We start from the raw sequence: 18,548 nt of genomic DNA, 5'->3' as shown, positions 1-18,548 counted from the left end.
TTCGAGAAAGGTGTCATGATGATCACAACAATCACGGGAAAATTGTACATATGTTGACACAAAACCGGGAGCAAATTAGCATTGTGGTCATAGGAAATTTGATTGGGATGATAAAAAATGTCGTAAAAGGCAAGAAAATGATAATTCTGAGAACATAAAAGCGGGGTTATACCATACAGCAGAGGATGTGCATGAACAGCACTGTTTTGTTAGCTAAACCTGTTGTCAAAGGGATGTAATGACTTCATCATAGAAGTTTTGTGATAAGTTGGATAATACTAAAACTGGTTAATAAGTCCAAACATTTTGGGTGGAATAATGAAAGTCTGCTGATAAAACATCGAAAGTGTGTATGTGATATGGACACTTGCCTACAATGTGATTAAGAACAGATGACAAGTATTTGGTCAAATAATAGGTGGGCACCCCAAAATTGCTAACAGTAGGTTGTATAGGAATGCATTTTTGGTAAACTATATTGTCTCAATCTATTAAACACCTTTTCTTTTAAAGGACAAGCTATCAAACATCTAAAAGTTTTCCTTACCATATGGGTAGTGGAGCCCTTGTCAGTCCTATGATATTTCAAATAAATGTAACTTTCTCTAAGAATTACCATGGTAAAAGTATACTTGTACTTAGCATAATATCACACTATATCAAGCCTTACTCACAGTTAAGGAGAGCTGTCTTTTTCATAGGTGAAATATTACACTTCTGCATACTGCTTCTCAGCAGCACTGGGAAACACTTCTGACAAAATCTCTCTGCCTCATTTGTGGTAAGTGGATGGAGTTGAGAAAATCAATTAACTGTGATGGAACATGAGTAGCAACAAAATTAGGTCAGTTGAAACTTGCAGTCTTGTCTCATTGTAGACTTGTTGTCGAGCCAGATAGACTTAGGTCATGTCACAGACCTAGGTCATGTCACAGACTTAGGTCATGTCACACCATCCATCCGACAAGACAAAACACCGCCTATCTACAAAAATTCTAAACCTTACAGTTTTCTTATATCGGTATCTGTTAATGTAAACGTGATTGAGTAGATATGAGACATAGTTCTATCTGTTATTTGCAAGAACAGAAGTCAAACACAGCTACTTCCCAAATGTGGGGGTGTACACCAATGGTAGTGACAGTTAGCAGTCCCAACAAAGTTAAGAAAATCTTATTGCCATTTTTAAATGTTTATGATATGTATCCCTAGGAATACAGTCCAATTCACATTGAATAAAATGAATTCTTTTGTTTTACATTTGACATTATTCACAACAATATAATAATAAAGTGCAAAGTCATGAGTAACACTGTTGCTTCTCCAACTTAATAAAAATACCAGTGAGCCCAATAACCTCTCTCTTCTCTCACATAAATTGCACAACCTTCAGATATACTGCACCATTTACTCTCTAAATAGTTGCTTGATGTGAACTCAAGACTTTCTCAGTTGAAGATTATAAACAATACTTTTGGAAAACTGCTAGATGTCTGTAAATTGCTGTCACAATATTACAGTACAGAGGCTTCCATCCATTATAAGATGGAAACTCACAAAAGAACACTTTGTTTCTCTATTTAAGCTACTGGTGACAAATGCATGGCCAACTCACAAGATTTAGCGTAGAACAAAACCACATGACACTAAAAACTTAATATTGACTAGTTATACAAGTTAAAACTTTATAATTAAAGTCCACTACTTAGTTTAAAAAACTGAACTATACTGAATGAATGAATGAATAAATAATGTACTCACAATCTGCAGCACATGTATTACAGAAGAAGTGTATGGTCTGAATTATCAGTAGGTTGTTCCAAGAGCCATTTGTCATGAAGGCTTGCCCTTCCAATATCAGATAGGCCCTCCTTGTAATCAACATTTTTCTCATAGTTCAACAAACTTGAAAAATCGGTGTGACATTGAAGAGACAAGTTTTCTCTGTGGAAGTTGCTTGGAGCAGCCTACTGACTTCCAGTGAAAGCACATGCACTCAAGTAACACGTGTACTGCACCTTTTCCAGCTGCCCATGTAAATATGGTCAGAAACTTCTGCAATGAAATATTATAGCTGCACATTATGAACATCTGACAGTTTTCCAACTTTTTATGGAACAACCTGTAATGTGTTGCACAGAGTCAAAAAGATTTTTCTGTGAGCACCATAGTAGCTGTCTTTCAGTTCTGTTGTATAGATGTTCAGACAAATCTTTTACAAGTGTATTCATAACAATAGTGCCTAAACATAACAAACTACTTTGGAAAGATATTTACTACTTACAGAGCAGCCTTTGGTAATGGGGACTTTGATATTGAAAACAACTATTCGAGCTTCAAATCTCGATGTGACTGGAACAACATTAACCGGATCAGACAGTATATCACCAATAGACACATTTTGCATCTCTACTCCCTGAAGAGTGACACTGACATTGTCCCCAGCATAAGCAGTCTGTACAGCAGCATCATCAATTGTCAATGCTGAAACCAAATGAATAACAAACATAACTGAAAAAGAAAATATTTACTTTAATCAAGTTAGACATACAATTTGTATTACAGTTTACAAAATAAGCCTTTGTGGGCAAATTTTTCAGTGAGGCTTACATAATAACATATCTGTACATGATAATGCTTTTTTAAAAGTCTGTCTCCTAGCTGTTACATTCTCATTACTTCCTGTTACAGGAAAAAAAAGAGTCAGTATTATAGTATAATGGATGAAAATGTCATAAAATGTAAATGCTAGTGCAATTATTCATTAAAAGGGTACTTGCAAATTTGGAACACGATAGTTTCCTCATAACACAGAGTTCAATGAAGCCAAAGCTGACAGTGAAGAAAGCAGAGGTATTTTCACTTAGTAACTGAGTATACATTGTCTGTGTATAAATCTGGAGCACATTTCTCATAACATTGCTATAAACAGTAAATTTTAATTAACCTGTAACAACAACATATGCAGATTATTACAGTGTATGTCAAGTACATAGTTTGTTCTGTGTTTGTATCATAATTGACATGGATGATGATGATGATGATGATGATGATGATGATGCCATTCCTCATCACTCAAATACATAGTGGTTTTAAAAATAAAAATGACTGAAGCACTGTGCCAATAGTTTTTTGTATATTATCTTAACAGCTTACAGAGCCAGTGCCTCCTTCTTCTGGCAGCAGGGTTGAAGGGAAAGGAAGAGCTATGAAGGAAAAGGACTAGTGAGGTTTAGGAAAAGATTTACAGTTCGGAAAAGTCACTCACTTATCAGATAGGGTGAAAAGGAATAATGAACACCAAGTTCAATGTTGCTGTACTGTGTATTAAGCTTGGGACATAGAAACGATGGAGAGGCTTCGTCCCACCATAGCCCTCAGTGGCTCACAACCACACAACACGTCATAGCAGTCCAACCACCCACCGCCGCCCGACACCGAACCCAGGGTTATTGTGCAGTTCGGCCCCCAGTGGACCCCCCCCCCCCCCCTCCCCCCCTCCCACCTGGAAACATCTCATACCAGATAACTGTAACCACAAATGTTTGCGTGGTAGAGTAATTATGGTGTACACATACATGGAGACAGTGTTTGCGCAGCAATCACCGACATAGTGTAACTGAGATGGAATAAGGGGAACCAGCCTGCAATCACTGAGGTAAATGGAAACCGCCTTAAAAACCACCCACAGGCTGGCTGACACATTGGACCTCGACACTAATCTGCCGCTCAGGAAGCTCAGGAAGCAGCACGTTAGACCACGCAGCTAGCTGGGCAGGCAAGTTCAATATTACTCGCACACTAATGAAAATCCTTCTCATCTCATCCAGTAAGTCTCCCCTGACCCAGTGTACTGAACTCTACCCCTTTTTCTAACCCTCACTAGTTCTTTTCCTTCAGTCCTCTTCATTCCTCTTCAACCCTTCTGCCAGAAGAAGGACCCACTGACTTCAAAAGCCTGCAAACTGTAATCTGTTTTAGATGTGTTTTCTCCTGCTGCTGCTTGGTGAGTAGATTTTTTATCTAGCAAATTACATTGTATTTTCAACAACTGACTTTTGTTGACAAATACCTTAAATAGAAACATTTAATGAGAAGCTGTAACGTATATTGTTAACATAGTATTGATGGTGTATCAGCGTTTCAATGATGTATTTTACATAAATCTTTAAAGGAACACCAGGTTCAATATCACTAGCTCACTATAGAAAATGAACTTTCAGTATGAAACCCACCAAATTAATTCACGTGGTTTTCAAATTTAATGCTGAAAGTGTGCTCATCAAAGATGGAAAGACTCTTACTGCACACTAATTAGACCATACCAAGGAATGAATTTTGAATATCATACCTTTTACTTGCGCAGCTTCATTATGAGGCAGCACTAAAAGTTTATCGCCAACTTGAACCACTCCTGTTTCCACTTTTCCTGACACACAAAAACCGGAGCCAGTACCTTTGAATATGTCATTAACAGAGAGCCTGAATGGTTTTGTAATAGGGCGTTCTGGAGGTTTGAATTTATCTGTAAAGGTGATAAAATCTAATATTGTTCATCAATTAGAATATTAAACCAAAGCAAAAACACAATAATGAATCCAAACCTGAGATTTTTTCTGTTTGTCTTGTGGCTAAATAACAAAAACAGTTCCTTAATATATAAAATTAAGTATTTTGTTACACTGCCTGATTTTCACATGAAATGAAAATAAATGTCATAAAATATATAACTAAACTCTATAGTTGTGTTTTCAGGACAAAGGATTAAAGCAAAGCAAAATTAATTCACATACCTATAACTTCCACTAGACATGGTCCATTATACCATTTGTTTAGCTTTTCCTCTTTTGGTTTAGTAACGAGATTTTCACCTGTCAGACCACTGCAGGGGACAAATGTTACATCTGATTCACGAAAACCAGCTTGCCGGAGGAATGATCCAAGCTTTCCGGTGATTTCCTGGAATCTCTCCTGTGACCATTCCACAGTATCCAATTTGTTAACTACAACACAAAGCTGAGAAACTCCTGAGAAAAAGAGAACATTTTGATACACCGTTGGAGTTGTTTTACTTTTGTATTTTTTAATTGACTGTTAAGAAACTAATAAGCCACAAAAACAAAATCAACAATAAAATTAACGATAATTTTCCTTTAAAAATAGGAAAGAACTATTATGCAGATAATAAGTATGAACCACAGTAACAGAAGACCCATAATTAATCACAAATAATCACCTAAGGAGCGAACTAGTAGCGCATGTTCTCTTGTTTGACCTCCACTTTCAAATCCCGTCTCAAATTCTCCCCTTGTTGCATCAACCACTAACAAGGCAACATCCGCTTGTGTAGCACCAGTAATCATATTTGGTATGAAGTCCTTATGTCCAGGGGCATCTAAAAGAGTGATGACCCTGTTTGGTGTCTCAAATTTAGACTGTCCAACATCCATTGTTATACCTCGAGATCTATTAAATGAGAAAAAATGAAAACACAAAATACATAGTTGGCACGAATTTCATCTTACTTGTTGAAACTTTACACTTAAACATGATGACCTCGAGATCTATTAAATGAGAAAAAATGAAAACACAAAATACATAGTTGGCACGAATTTCATCTTACTTGTTGAAACTTTACACTTAAACATGATGACATTTGTTGTAGTAGTACTGTTTCACAAAACTAAAATTACATCTTCAGTTTTCAAGTAAAAAAAAAATTAATATTTTTTTTAAAGACAGGAAGTGAAACTGACTATGTACCTTTCTTCACCTGTTTCATCTAATATCCAGGCATACAAAAATGATTGTTTTCCAATTTTCTTGGTCTCCTGTTCGTATTTGTGCATAGTTTTCTTATTCACTTGACCAAGGGAATAGAGCAGATGTCCCATAAGTGTGCTCTTTCCAGCATCAACATGGCCAATCACAACCATATGCAGCTGTTCCTTGCTTTTTCCACGGTCCTGCTGATACTGAGCTACAACATCAAGTTTTGCTCGAATCCTAAATGCAAGAATAAATTGAACAGTGGATTACCTACAAAATGAATTGATCAGAAGAAATGCTACCACATTTCACGTGAAAAGACAGGAAAAAGGAGGAGATCAGAGGAATGGATAAGTGGATGAGATGTAGAGGACAGTTCTATATTGAAAAGGGTGACTGCTATTGAAGGCAAGCAGTTTGTGTTGAGAGGGATATGGGTGAAGGAGGAAAGAAGGCAGAGAGGAAGGAAGAATGGGTCTTGTGAGCAGGACGAAGTGGATATTTTGTGCTGGAAGAGGAACAGAGGTAGGAGAGGATATTGGAAGTTAGGAGAGAGTGGGAAGAAGGGGAAGTAGAGGATGAAGTAGAATTAGAATCAAAGGGGAAGATAAAGATCATAAAAGGTAGCCTGACATTTAACATATATTGAGGTTTAGGTCATTAGAGAAAAAGCACTGGCTCAAATGGACAAGGTGAGGAAGAAAGTTGGCTGCAGCCTTGTTGAGAGAATCGCGCTCTCATTTGCCCAAATTTATTAATGAAAGCTAATAATTAGATGGCCAGATGGAGATTTGGTCCCCATTTCTCTTAAGTGCAACTCTTTTGTCTTAGCTATTGTGCTATACCAACTTGCTTGGAGGTTTGAGGAGAAAAGCAGATGGGTGGAGATGGGGGTAAGGGGTCAGAAAGACTAGAGGGTAGTGTAGAAAGAGGTAGTGAAGATGGAGAGTGTGGTCTGAGCAAACCCCTTATACTATACCTAAGAGTGATCAGTTGTACTTCATGTTATTTGTATTTTTAAATCTATTATTAAGTTTCTGCCTTTTTTTATCAGTCAGACATTTTTATGGAATATATTGAGAGATATGCAACTCCTCGGGTGAAATTCAATAAATATTTCTACGAAGTGAATAATCATAAACAATGAAAAGATTGCAGCTGATCACAATACGTATGTTTGAAAAAAATTGTGACAACATGGAGGAGTAATCAGAAATAAACAAAATTTAGAGAACATATAGTGGGACAAAGAAATCTTTAATGTACAAAAAACTGTACAGAAAATTAGTACTGTTGTTACTTTGTAGGAGCTGAAATTGTGCGCTCATGTGTCTCTTTTCCTTTTTTTTAATCTGCAAACACAATGTTTATGTAGCATAAATTACTCAATTCTGTATCAAGTGTCAATAAAGTGAGGAGGAGGAGGAGGAGGAGGAGGAGGAGGAGGAGTGAACGGGAGGGGGGGGGGGGATGAATTTGAGGAATGATGATTGTTGGTGATGTGCTATGCAGATGAACACATGGCACAGCCTGTTCAACGCACAGTCTATGTGTAGAGGCAGTCAACACAGCACTCTAAACAATTTATGAAGCAGTAGTTCATCAATTAATTTAATTAGGATACTCTTGTCCTACTCATTCATTAGGTATTATCAAGGTTGACATCACATACTTTGTACCTAATAATCGAACAGATAATTTCAATAAAAACCACAATTACAAAAAGTGATTGAAAACCATGCACAGATATAAAGTAGTTCAATTATCTAAGATTAAAAATTTTCAGTAATAAATTTCAATGTAATTGTTTTTAATTTTACAGAAATAGACAATTTTTAATACAATTTGTATTAAAATTTCATTATTTTAATGTAAAATTAAAATACCATAACATCATCTGCTGATTTTCCTTGTGTTTTAGTTGGTGGTTCTTTGGACAAAAATTACTAAAAATGTGATTACAGATAAATAATTTATTTCTTAGTTAAATCCAGTCTTCAGAATTCAGTTGCCCAAAAATTAATTTTTTGAGGTAGACTCCAACATGGCACAAAAAATAATAAAAAATAAAAAATAAATAAAAAATTTCAAGATATGTAAATTACTTTCATTTTTGACATCACTATTCTTGGAGAAAAATAATAAAATAGAGAACATAACGAAAAAAACAATGAAATGCATTTTTATAATGTAACATTGCTGATTTTTTAAATACACATTCGTGACATCGCTGCTGTAAAGATTAGATGGAAATCGGATCACTTTATATTTGATAATGCCATGTGGGTACTGTGAGACTCATTCTTCAGTTGGGCCTAACAGAGACCGATACTTTACTGACATATACTAAATGCGTGCCAAGAATGTTATGAGCTGTCACCATGATTGGGAACAGTAATTAAAACAAAACTTGAGTGTGCTAAAGTACAATGCTAAGATAGTGTTACTTTGTATCTTCTGATTCATTGTTATATATGATGACTCTTCTTAAAAAATTATAATGAAATACTGTCAATTTGCGAGAAAATTTTAAGCATGCAATAGAACAAATACAATATAACAATGTAAAAATAAAAGAATGGAACTCCTTATACATGAAAGAACTATGCATACCATCAAACTAATACAAAAACATTACAAAGCAATTATGCATACCTTGTAGTCTTGTTTACATCCTTTACTGCTTGATTTTTTATGTCTGCAGTGTCTTCACGGTCACCATTCTGTTGTGGTAAAGCTTCAGGCTCAGGGGACTGAGATTGAGATGTACCACCACCAGTATCTGCATTCAGTCTCACGCTGTTTTCTACCATCACAAAAAAATATTTGCATAATTCATGAAATTATAGGCAACAAAAGCAAAAAAGAAGTTTACAAATAGCGTAATTAATATTAAAAATTAAGCAACACACTGATTTCTCTCTCTATTGGTGTAGTGTTCCCGACATTAGAAATAATTTATTATTCTCAGCTCTAGGTGTTTACATTCTTGGAGTCACAACTGAAATTCTATAAATATTCTGTTCCCATAGTTTTGCATGATGTACTGAGTGAGGTGGCGCAATGGTTAACACAATGGACTTGCATTCAGGAAGATGAGGGTTCAAACCTGTATCCTTCCATCCAGATTTAGATTTTCCATGATTTACATAAATCGTTACATGTCGATGCCAGGATTGTTCCTTTGGAAGGGCACAGCTGAATTTCCTCCCCATCCTTGACATAATCTGAGCTAGTGCTCCATCTCTAAGGAGCTCGACATTGACAGGACATTACCCAATTTTCCTTCCTTTGTTTTTGGATGATGTGGATTGGTGGCTCAGTGAGCAAGTGCTAGACTACAATCTAAAGGCCCGATGCTTTATCCCTAGTCAGTCCAATGTTTTTTTGTCATTTACCACTTCTTCCAACTCTAGCACTGGTTGCTTAATGTGAAGATACTAAGTCTCACAATGGTTTCAAGTCCATGTTAATATGTAGGTTCCCCTATAACTAGCTGGGTAAGTTTGTTCAAAAGTTAGAACATATTTAGGGCATACCACCCTCCAAATAGGGCCACGCCTAGTACAACATTGCCGTGTTTAAGTTATCCAATAGTTTTAAAAGCTGTACCATATAAAGGTGTTATTTAAATTTAGGTAACAAAAGGAAAAAAATGTAATTCCCATTACATAAACTAAGATCCACCCCCAGATAATACAACAGAATTAAAACATTGAAAAAAGATTATGCAGACCAATTAAAAAAATATTAAATATCTAATACTGCTTTTTTACTGATGAATTGCCTGTTGAACTTCTTGGTGAATTGATCAACAGTAGTCTTCCAACAAATTGGTATTCATATGACCCTGATACTATCTTCCTATCCTTTTGAAATCTTAAAGAAAGTACTCACTGTTGTAACTGCGACCTGAACGGTCGCAGGGTTGACGTGATGGAAAGCGCGGCGGGGCCCACGGAGCGTCCCGCAAACGACAACACAAATGGGAGAGGGCAGACATGACCAATGCAGGACCCAAATGAAGAACAATAAGATCGAAACAACAGAACGACAAGAAAACCACCTCCATTCATACACAAAACAAGAAAGTAAAGACGCTGTCTAAGGCAAGGCGATAAGTCTAGAGACACACACAAGATTAGACTAGCTGGCTGAGCAAGAGGCAGGCGCTTAAATATATGATCAGGGGCACCACTATTGGCCGCTACGACCACGTGTTCCACTGGTGCGCCCTCACACTACGTGGGCCAGGAGGCGTGCGCCGCCGCGGCTTATGGCGCTATGGTGCAGAGACCTCGAGGGGTCTTCAACCTCCATGCCATCTGGTGCGGATTCAAAATCTGCGGCACACGGTACCAGATCCCTCCCCCCTGCAACTAGCGCGTAGGAGCGGAAACACCCCGGACGGTACCAAGGTGGGCGGCAGTGGGAAGAAGAGCCGGAGGAGGTGGGGAGAAAGGGATGCCCGAGGTATCCATGAGGGCCGACCCAGAGTCCAGGGTGGGGGAGGGAGCTGCCGATCCACCCGGGGGCAGGGAGGGCCAGCAGCAGGCCCGTGGGGAGACGGCAGCCGGGTGCAGGGATGGAGAATTGAGGGCCATGTCTGCACCCAAAGGAGGTAGGGGAGGAGGCAACGGTGGCCTGAGTCCCGCAGGGGCACACAGGCAGAGCTGATTATGATGGCGGCACTCCAACCCTTTCGACGTCTGCACCGTCGTCACACGCCGCCCATGGGCCATGCTAACCGTGGCGGGCGTCCAACCCGCGTTGCGCCCGTATTTGCGGGCCCACACGGGCGTGCCGGGGGCACACCATAGCGAGGGCCAGGAGTGGGGGCAGGAGGGGGGGGATGGCATCAGCAAATGGAGTAGGGTCTGCGGCTGTCGCCCGTGAAGGAGCTCTGCTGGACTGCGTCCGTCAATTGGCGTAGTGCTATAGGTGCTCAAAAATAGGGTGAGGGCTGACGTGGTTGGAGATGTGTCGACTGTCTTTGTCAACTGTTGTCTTAAAAGTGCGGACAAGCCTCTCTGCCACACAATTGGACGAAGGGTGGAAAGGGGGCTATGGATATGTTTGATACCGTTGGCCTGACAGGTGTCATGGAAGAAGGACACCGTGAATTGGGGACCATTATTGGAGACCAACATGGGTGGCAGACCCTCAATGGCGATAACCTGGGCCAGAGTCATCAGTGTAGCCTCTGTGGTGGTGGTGGATGCCATGTGGATGACAGATGGGTATTTGGAGTGGGCATCAATGATGAGTAACAACATGAAGCCCAAAAACGGGCCCGCAAAATCGATATGGATGTGGTCCAGGGCTGGCGAGGCACAGGCCAGGGTGCAAATGACTGAGGGAGACTTACCTGTTGACGCGCACACACAGTGCACCCACTGACCAGGCGGTCAATATTGCCATCGATGCCGGGCCAATACACGTGCCGGCGAGCCAAAACTTTCATACGGAACATACCCCAGTGCCTGTGGTGTAACAAACTAAGCACTCAAAGCCACAAATCCGGAGGGATGACCACCCGATGGGCATCCGACTCTGTGGCCAACAGAAGGACATCATCAACCACGGAGAGCCTGTAGGACACGTGGCGCCAGAGGCTGAAATCGGACTGCATCCAGCGAGTTAACATAGGAGGGCCACCTGTGGACCACGTAGTAGAGAACCTGCTGCAAGATAGGGTCGCAACAGATAGCCGTGGCAATGTGAGCAGCCATAAGAGGCAGACCGTCCAGCGCAACCCGGCAGGTGTAATCAATGTGAAAGCAGACGACCTCCTCTTGATCAAAGGCAGGATCAGGGCCTGCTGGGAGACGTGACAAAGCATTCACGTTAGCATGGTGGGCGGTGGGCTTATACCAGATGGTGTAAGCATAATTACGTAAAAACAATGCCCAGCGCTGGAGATGTGAGCTGTCCGCTCTGGCAGGTGAGAGTGGGATTTAAAAAGCGTATCCATGGGTTTATCGTCTGTCAGGAGGGTGAACTTTGCCCCAAAGAGATAGGTGTGAAATTTTTGGACTACAAACATGATCGCCAGGGCCTCCTTTTCAATCTGGAAGTAGTTCCGTTGCGCTGGGGCCAACGTGTTAGACGCATAAGCGATTAGTTGTTTGGAGCCATCGGCATCCTGATGCACCAGGACGGCCCCAATGCCATATGCCAACGCATCAGCCGCCACAACCAAGTGGTGGTCTGGAGAGAAGGGAGCAAGGCAATGGGCGGACTTCAGCATCGCCTTTAAATGGAGAAAATCCTGGTCACAGGCAGGAGTCCAATCAAAAGGTACCCCTTTGCTATGCAAGTGATTGAGAAGATGAGCAACAGAGGCAGCCTGGGGCAAGAAATTTAAGTAGTAAGGAACCTTGCCCAGAAACAACTGCAGTTCAGGTAAGTCCTTGGGACGAGGAAGGGCCTCAATGGCCACGACATTACGACCTGAAGGGTGAATGCCATCTTTGCTAAGCCAGTGGCCTTAGTATTCCACTTCTGGTTGGAAAAAACAACATTTGTCCAGCCGACAGCGTAAACCAGCAGACTGCAGAGCGTGAAATAAAGTGCTGAGGTTTTGCAAATGTTCCTGGCGGGAACGCCCGGTGACCAAGATGTCATCCAGATAATTCACACAGGCAGGGATAGGCTGTGTAAGATGCTCCAGGAACCACTGCTAAATGGCCGGTGCCAAAGGGAAGGCGCTTGTATTTATACAATCCGAAAGGCGTGTTGATAACCATGGAGTTGAGAGATTCGACATCCAAGGATAACTGGCGGTATGCCTCAGCCAGGTCGATCTTTGAGAAATACCCTCCCCTGGCAAGCTTGGCGAGAAGATCTTTCTGTTGGGGAATGGGGTAAGTGTCAATGAGGGACTGAGCATTGACTGTAGTGCCAAAGTCCCCACACAGCCGAAGGGACCCAATGGGTTTCCATATGACCACCAATGGCGCCGCCCAGGCACTGTAAGTCATGGGCTCCAGAATGCCAGGGGCCTGGAGCTGATCAAGTTCCTGCTTGACCGCTGGCTGTGAGGCCACCGGAAGGGGTCGGGCCTGGAAAAAGCGAGGCTGTGCATCTGGTCATAGGGGATGTGCGCCTGAAAACTGGAAGCACATCCAAGATCTGTTGCAAACAACAACGCAAAAGTGGAGCACAGATCGTCCAAGTCCTGAAAAGGAACAGCTGTGCAAACAGCCTTAGCTTTGTTGCAAATTGAAAAGCCGAACAGTTGAAATGCATCCAGGCCAAAAATATTCGAAGCCGATGGATGGTCAACGACAAAGAGGGTAAGGAGCCAGGGAACACGCTTGTATGTCGCCTGTATGACGAACTGCCCACGAAGGGGAATGAAACCATCTCCACAGGTGACCAAATGGCGAGAGGGAGGTGACCAAATGGCGAGAGGGAGGTGACAACTCAGGAGAGTCCAGCCAGGTATATGTCGCCATATTAATGAGGGAGACGGCAGCCCCAGTGTCGACCTGAAAACTGACATCCTCAGTGAAAAGGCGGAGCATGAGGAAAAGTTTCCGCCCTGGCGGGTCATGCTGTAGGATGACCGACTGCAGAGCATGGACTGTATCTTGAGGCCCTGGAGGGGCAGGACTGGAGCAAGTCGAGCGACTACGACAAACCTATCAGATGTGGCCCTCCTTGTTACACAGCATGCATGTTTCCCAATGGTGGGGAAAATCAGCTCGAGAATGTGCAGTAAAGCACTGTGGATAAGATGGAGGTGGGCCGTGCCACCGGCGATTAGGGGCGACCGGAGGTGCCAATACCATAGAGACGTCGGACAAAAAGGAGTCCCGACGGCGCTGGCCTCTGTCGGCCAGGCCACGTCGATGTCGCGAGGGCGGAACCCACCATGACGCCTCAATCACCGCCACCTGTTGCTGCGCCATAAGATGCTTGTAAGTCGCCTGAGCAATTTCAAAGGAGAATCTCTTCCAAGGAGGGGTCGTCGAGTTTCAACGCCACAGTACGGACCTCAGGATCGGGAGCCAGCGGAACCACAACATCCCAGATCAGGGAGTCCGCATACGAAGCCTTACACTGCCGATTGGTGCACATAAAATCACATCAATGGCTGAGACCTTGCACGTCCATGACCCAGGAATGATACGATTGACCAAGCTGTTTATGGTACTGGTGGAACTCCAACCGAGAGGTGACCACATGGTAGCGTTACAAATAATAGTTTGTCAGCAAAAGGCAGATCTCCTGGAAAGAGAGCGCCACAGGATCGGACAACGGAGCCAACTTGCGGAGAAGAAAGAACTTGTCTGGGGCGGCCCAAGACAAAAACAACAACCGCTGCAAGGAGTCGTCTGTAACTTGAAAAGCCATGAAATGCTGTTTCAGTCAATGTAAGTACGTCTCCCAGTCTTCTTCAGCACCATTAAATGGTGGGAACGACGGCAGACGGGGGAACGCATCGGACCCCTTTGGACTCGGTAGCTGAGACGGTAATGCGTCCTGGGCATCGACATTGTCCATTAGCAATCGCAGCGGCTGCTGTAAGATGTCTAACTGAAGCTGCTGCTGCTACTGCTGCTGCTGCATGAGCTGCTGCTGCATGAGCTGCTACTGTTGCTCCAGCAAACAGACCAACTTCGCCTCCATACCAACAACAACCACTGTATATCTCGTCGCCAAAATGTTGTAACTGTGACCGGAACGGTCGCGGGGTTGATGTGACGGAAAGCGCGGCGGGACCCACGGAGCAGCCTCGACAACACAAACAGGAGAGGACGAACACAACCAACGAAGGACCCAAACAAACAACAAGGGAACAGGGAGGGGGCTGGATGGGTGAGGACAGTGACTAACGGAGGTTGAGGACAGGAGGGTTACGGGAACGTAGGATGTATTCCAGAGAAAGTTCCCACCTGCACAATTCAGGAAAGCTGGTGTTGGTGGGAAAGATCCACATGGCACAGGCTGTGAAGCAGTCATTGAGATGAGGGATATCATGTTTGGCAGCATGTTCAGCAACAGTGTGGTCCACTTGTTTTTTGGCCACAGTTTGTCGGTGGCCATTCATGTGGACAGACAGCTTGTTGGTAGTATATAGAATGCAGCACAGTGGTTGCAGCTTAGTTTGTAAATCACATGACTGGTTTCACAAGTAGCTCTGCCTCTGATGATATAGGTGAGGTTAGTGACCGGACTGGAGTAGGTGGTGGTAGGAGGATATATGGGACGGATCTTGCATCTAGGTCTATTACAGGGGTATGAGCCATGAGATAAGGAATTGGGAGCAGAGGTTGTGTAAGGATGGACGAGTATATTGTGTAGGTTCGGTGGATGATGGAATACCATGGTAGGAGAGGTGCAAAGGATAGTGGGCAGGACATCTCTCATTTTAGGGCATGACGCGAGGTAATCAAGACCCTGGCGGAGAATGTAATTTAGTTGCTCCAGTCTTGGATGGTACTGAGTTACAAGGGGAATTCTCCTCTGTGGCCGGACTGTGTGACTTTGGGAGGTGGTGGGAGACTGGAAAGATAAGGCACGGGAGATTTGTTTTTGTACATGGATGGGAGGATAATTACGGTCAGTGAAGGCTTCCTTGAGACCCTTGGTATATTATGAGAGGGACTGCTCTTCACTGCAGATGCGATGACCACGGGTGGCTAGGCTGTATGGAAGGGACTTCGTGCTATGGAATGGGTGGCAGCTGCCGAAGTGGAGGTATTGCTGGCAGTTAGTAAGTTTGATATGGACGGAGGTACTGATGTAGCCATCTCTGAGGTGGAGGTATTTTAATTTCGTTTTATTTCTCTCCTTTCCACTATTTACCCCCTCCCCCTTCCACACCTTCTCTCCTGCCCTCCATCTAAACTGCAACACTTCACTGTCCACCACTCCTACCATAGTATTCCTCCCCCTCCCCACCCCATCCTCCTCCTTACCCCCACCCAATTGCCATTCCCATCATGCACTGGTGCTGCTGCTTGCTGTGTGGTTTCAGTTCTCTGGGACTGCAGACGTGTGTGCAAGTTGCGTTTGCGTGAGTGTGTGACAAAGGCCTTAATGGCCAAAAGCTATAATTGTGTGAATCTTTTTGTTGTGACTATCGCGATTCAGCATCTCCGCTATATGGTGAGTAGCAACTTTCCTTCTCTGGTATTGTTAAAGTATATTTTGTGTTTTATGTTATTTTCCTACCTAAGGGGCATTTGAAAAGTCCGTCTACAGCATCTTTGGAAAGAATGCTCACCAAGTTTCAGCCATATTGGTCTATTTCTTTGTGTTTGGCATTCATGTGAATCAAGGAAGTCGAGTGATTGTCAAAAAATGGAAGAAAAAGACTTTCATGTGGTGATTAAACATTACTTTATGAACGGCAAAATGCCTCAGGAGACTAAAGAGAAGCTTGATAAACATTACGGTGACTTTGCACCTTCAATTAGAACAGTTTATCAGTGGTTTCAAAATTTGCAGATTGGTCATATGGGCACAAGTGCTGCTGAACATTCTGGACGTCCTGTGGAGGTTATGACTCCAGAAATCATTGATAAAATCAATGATATGGTGATGGATGACAGAAGAGTTAAGGTGCGTGAGATTGCTAGTGCTGTGGGCATCTCGATTGAACAGGTACATAATATTTTGCATAAACATTTGGACATGAGAAAGCTATCTGCAAGATGGACTCCGTGATTGCTCAAATTGACAAAAAACGGAATCGTGTGAATTGTTGCAAGGATGGTTTGCAGCTGTTCATGAAGAATCCGCCGGACTTCAAGCATCTAATATTAGTATGGATAAAACTTTAAATTATGTCATCTTTTTCTGAGATCAAATTTTGATTAAATAAAGCCTACATGTTGCCCAAGCTACACTCAAATCACTTGTGAAAACAGCATAAAATTCGTCTAGTAGTTTTTCACATTAGCATATTCAAACAGATGGGCAGACATGATGGTTTTAGCTGAAACTTTAAATCATGACATCCCTTTTTCTATAATCCAATTTTGATGAAATGAAGCCTATACATTATGCCAATCCATGCTCATGTTAACTGTGAAAGCCCCACAAAAATTCATCTAGTTGCTTTGGAGATTAGCATGTTGCATCTTCAGAAGATAAACAGACAGACATGACGGTTTTAGATAAAACTGTAAATCAACATATCTCCCCCACCCGCCTCTCTTCCCCAATCCCTGGTAATCAGATTTTGATGAAATACAGCCAACTTTAGCTCCATGACATGTTAAGTGTCCTGCAATATATTGTTAAAGACATAAAACCAAATACTTGAAAATGGCAAAAAATGGCTTTTACTTAAACAAACAATAAAACAGTCAAATGGCACTGTGTTCCTTTAGAAACTAAAGCCTGTACGTTGCCCCAAGCTACAGTCAAGTTACCTCTGAAAATCCCATGAAAATTTTTCTAGCAGTTTTGGAGATTAGTGTGTTCAGACCGACAGACATGATGGTTTTACACATTTATTATTAGTATAGACTTTATATTTCTTATGTTCGCGGAATTCCTTATACACCTTTACCTGCCTGAAAAGCTATTAATATTTTTTGTAGTAGTGCTCTGCAGATATAATTGATTACAAAGTCAGAGACCTAAATTCAATACTACACCAGCACGCAGTCTTAATTTACCAAGAAAAATTCATATCATTAGTTACTCTATTACTAGGAAGTCACTTGAAATCATTCTACAGCCATTACAGTCACAGCCTATCATTCTCTATTACACATCATCTCATTGAATAAAAGTATGAGGGCTATCCAGAAAGTAGCAGAACTTATGGTCTATCTCAACAGTAGGCAGGGTCATAGCCTCAATCTTCGTGCCATAATGTTCCTACACTCAGTACACACCCAGCAGTGGTAGTGTGTGTGATCTGTCTCTCTGCTGCCTTGTATTCTAGCACATATTAAAATGTGGGCAGCAACAGGAAATACCGCCTTTGTAACATGTAAGGAAAAGGAATAATGACTGAAAGCCTAATGGGGCAAAGGTGCATTGATTTTAAAAATGGCCATACCACCGTTCATGTTGAGGACCGCAGTCGTAGGCCTAGGCCTTGTAACTGACCAACTGATGTTTAAAATCAATGACAAAACTCACGAAAATCGTCATCTCACAATTACAGAACAGACACTGGCTGCAGCACTGCATTCCCTTGAAGATTAGGAGAGAGATGGTAACAAAGTTATTGATCATATAGTAACTGGAGATGAGACTTGGGTGATGCATATCAATTGTGAAATAATAATAATAATAATAATAATAATAATAATAATAACAATAATAATAATAATAAAAAGACAGTTGATGTAATGAGGACACACAAATCCTCCTAAGAAACCAAGGAAATGTTTGCAAATACTGTTAGCACAAAAGATCATGGCTACTGTGTACTGGAACTCTTAGGGAGTGAGTCACATGATTTCCTTGAATGTGGCACAACAATTAACTCAGAGAGGTATTGTCAAACACTGACAAAGTTAATGCAGGCAATACAAAACAAGCATCAATGAAATATCATTTTGCTTTCCCGTACGGCCAATCTTGCCTGAGATTTTTGGTTGGGAGGTGTTTGATTATCTTCCATACAGTCCATAATTGGCACCAAGTGACTACCCCCTTTGTCTCAACAATGAAGACATGGCTCATTACACAACACTTTGATACTGATGCTGAACTGCAGGCCAGTATAAACCAGAGATTGCAATCAAGAGCGGCAGATTTCTACATAGATGGTACTGAAGAAATTGTGCCATGGTATGATAAGT

The 18,548-nt window shown here is 42.0% G+C and overlaps 1 protein-coding gene across 1 annotated transcript in view; it reads right to left on the bottom strand.

The window, feature by feature from the left end:
* The window catches only part of LOC124794984 (protein HBS1), a 188,613-nt gene that overhangs the window by 26,033 nt on the left and 144,032 nt on the right, over positions 1 to 18,548 (bottom strand). The window contains exons 6-11 of the mRNA XM_047258727.1: positions 8,425 to 8,575; positions 5,764 to 6,006; positions 5,237 to 5,466; positions 4,794 to 5,027; positions 4,352 to 4,525; positions 2,285 to 2,484 (exon numbers count right to left, since the gene is read on the bottom strand). Of these exons, the coding sequence (XP_047114683.1) occupies positions 2,285 to 2,484; positions 4,352 to 4,525; positions 4,794 to 5,027; positions 5,237 to 5,466; positions 5,764 to 6,006; positions 8,425 to 8,575 (1,232 nt within the window). The remainder of the gene's footprint in view (positions 1 to 2,284; positions 2,485 to 4,351; positions 4,526 to 4,793; positions 5,028 to 5,236; positions 5,467 to 5,763; positions 6,007 to 8,424; positions 8,576 to 18,548) is intronic.

The sequence above is a fragment of the Schistocerca piceifrons genome, chromosome 4, assembly GCF_021461385.2.
Source record: "Schistocerca piceifrons isolate TAMUIC-IGC-003096 chromosome 4, iqSchPice1.1, whole genome shotgun sequence".
Lineage (NCBI taxonomy): Eukaryota > Metazoa > Arthropoda > Insecta > Orthoptera > Acrididae > Schistocerca > Schistocerca piceifrons.
Note: the sequence above shows the minus strand (reverse complement) of the source record. Positions and strands in the feature narration are given on the sequence as shown.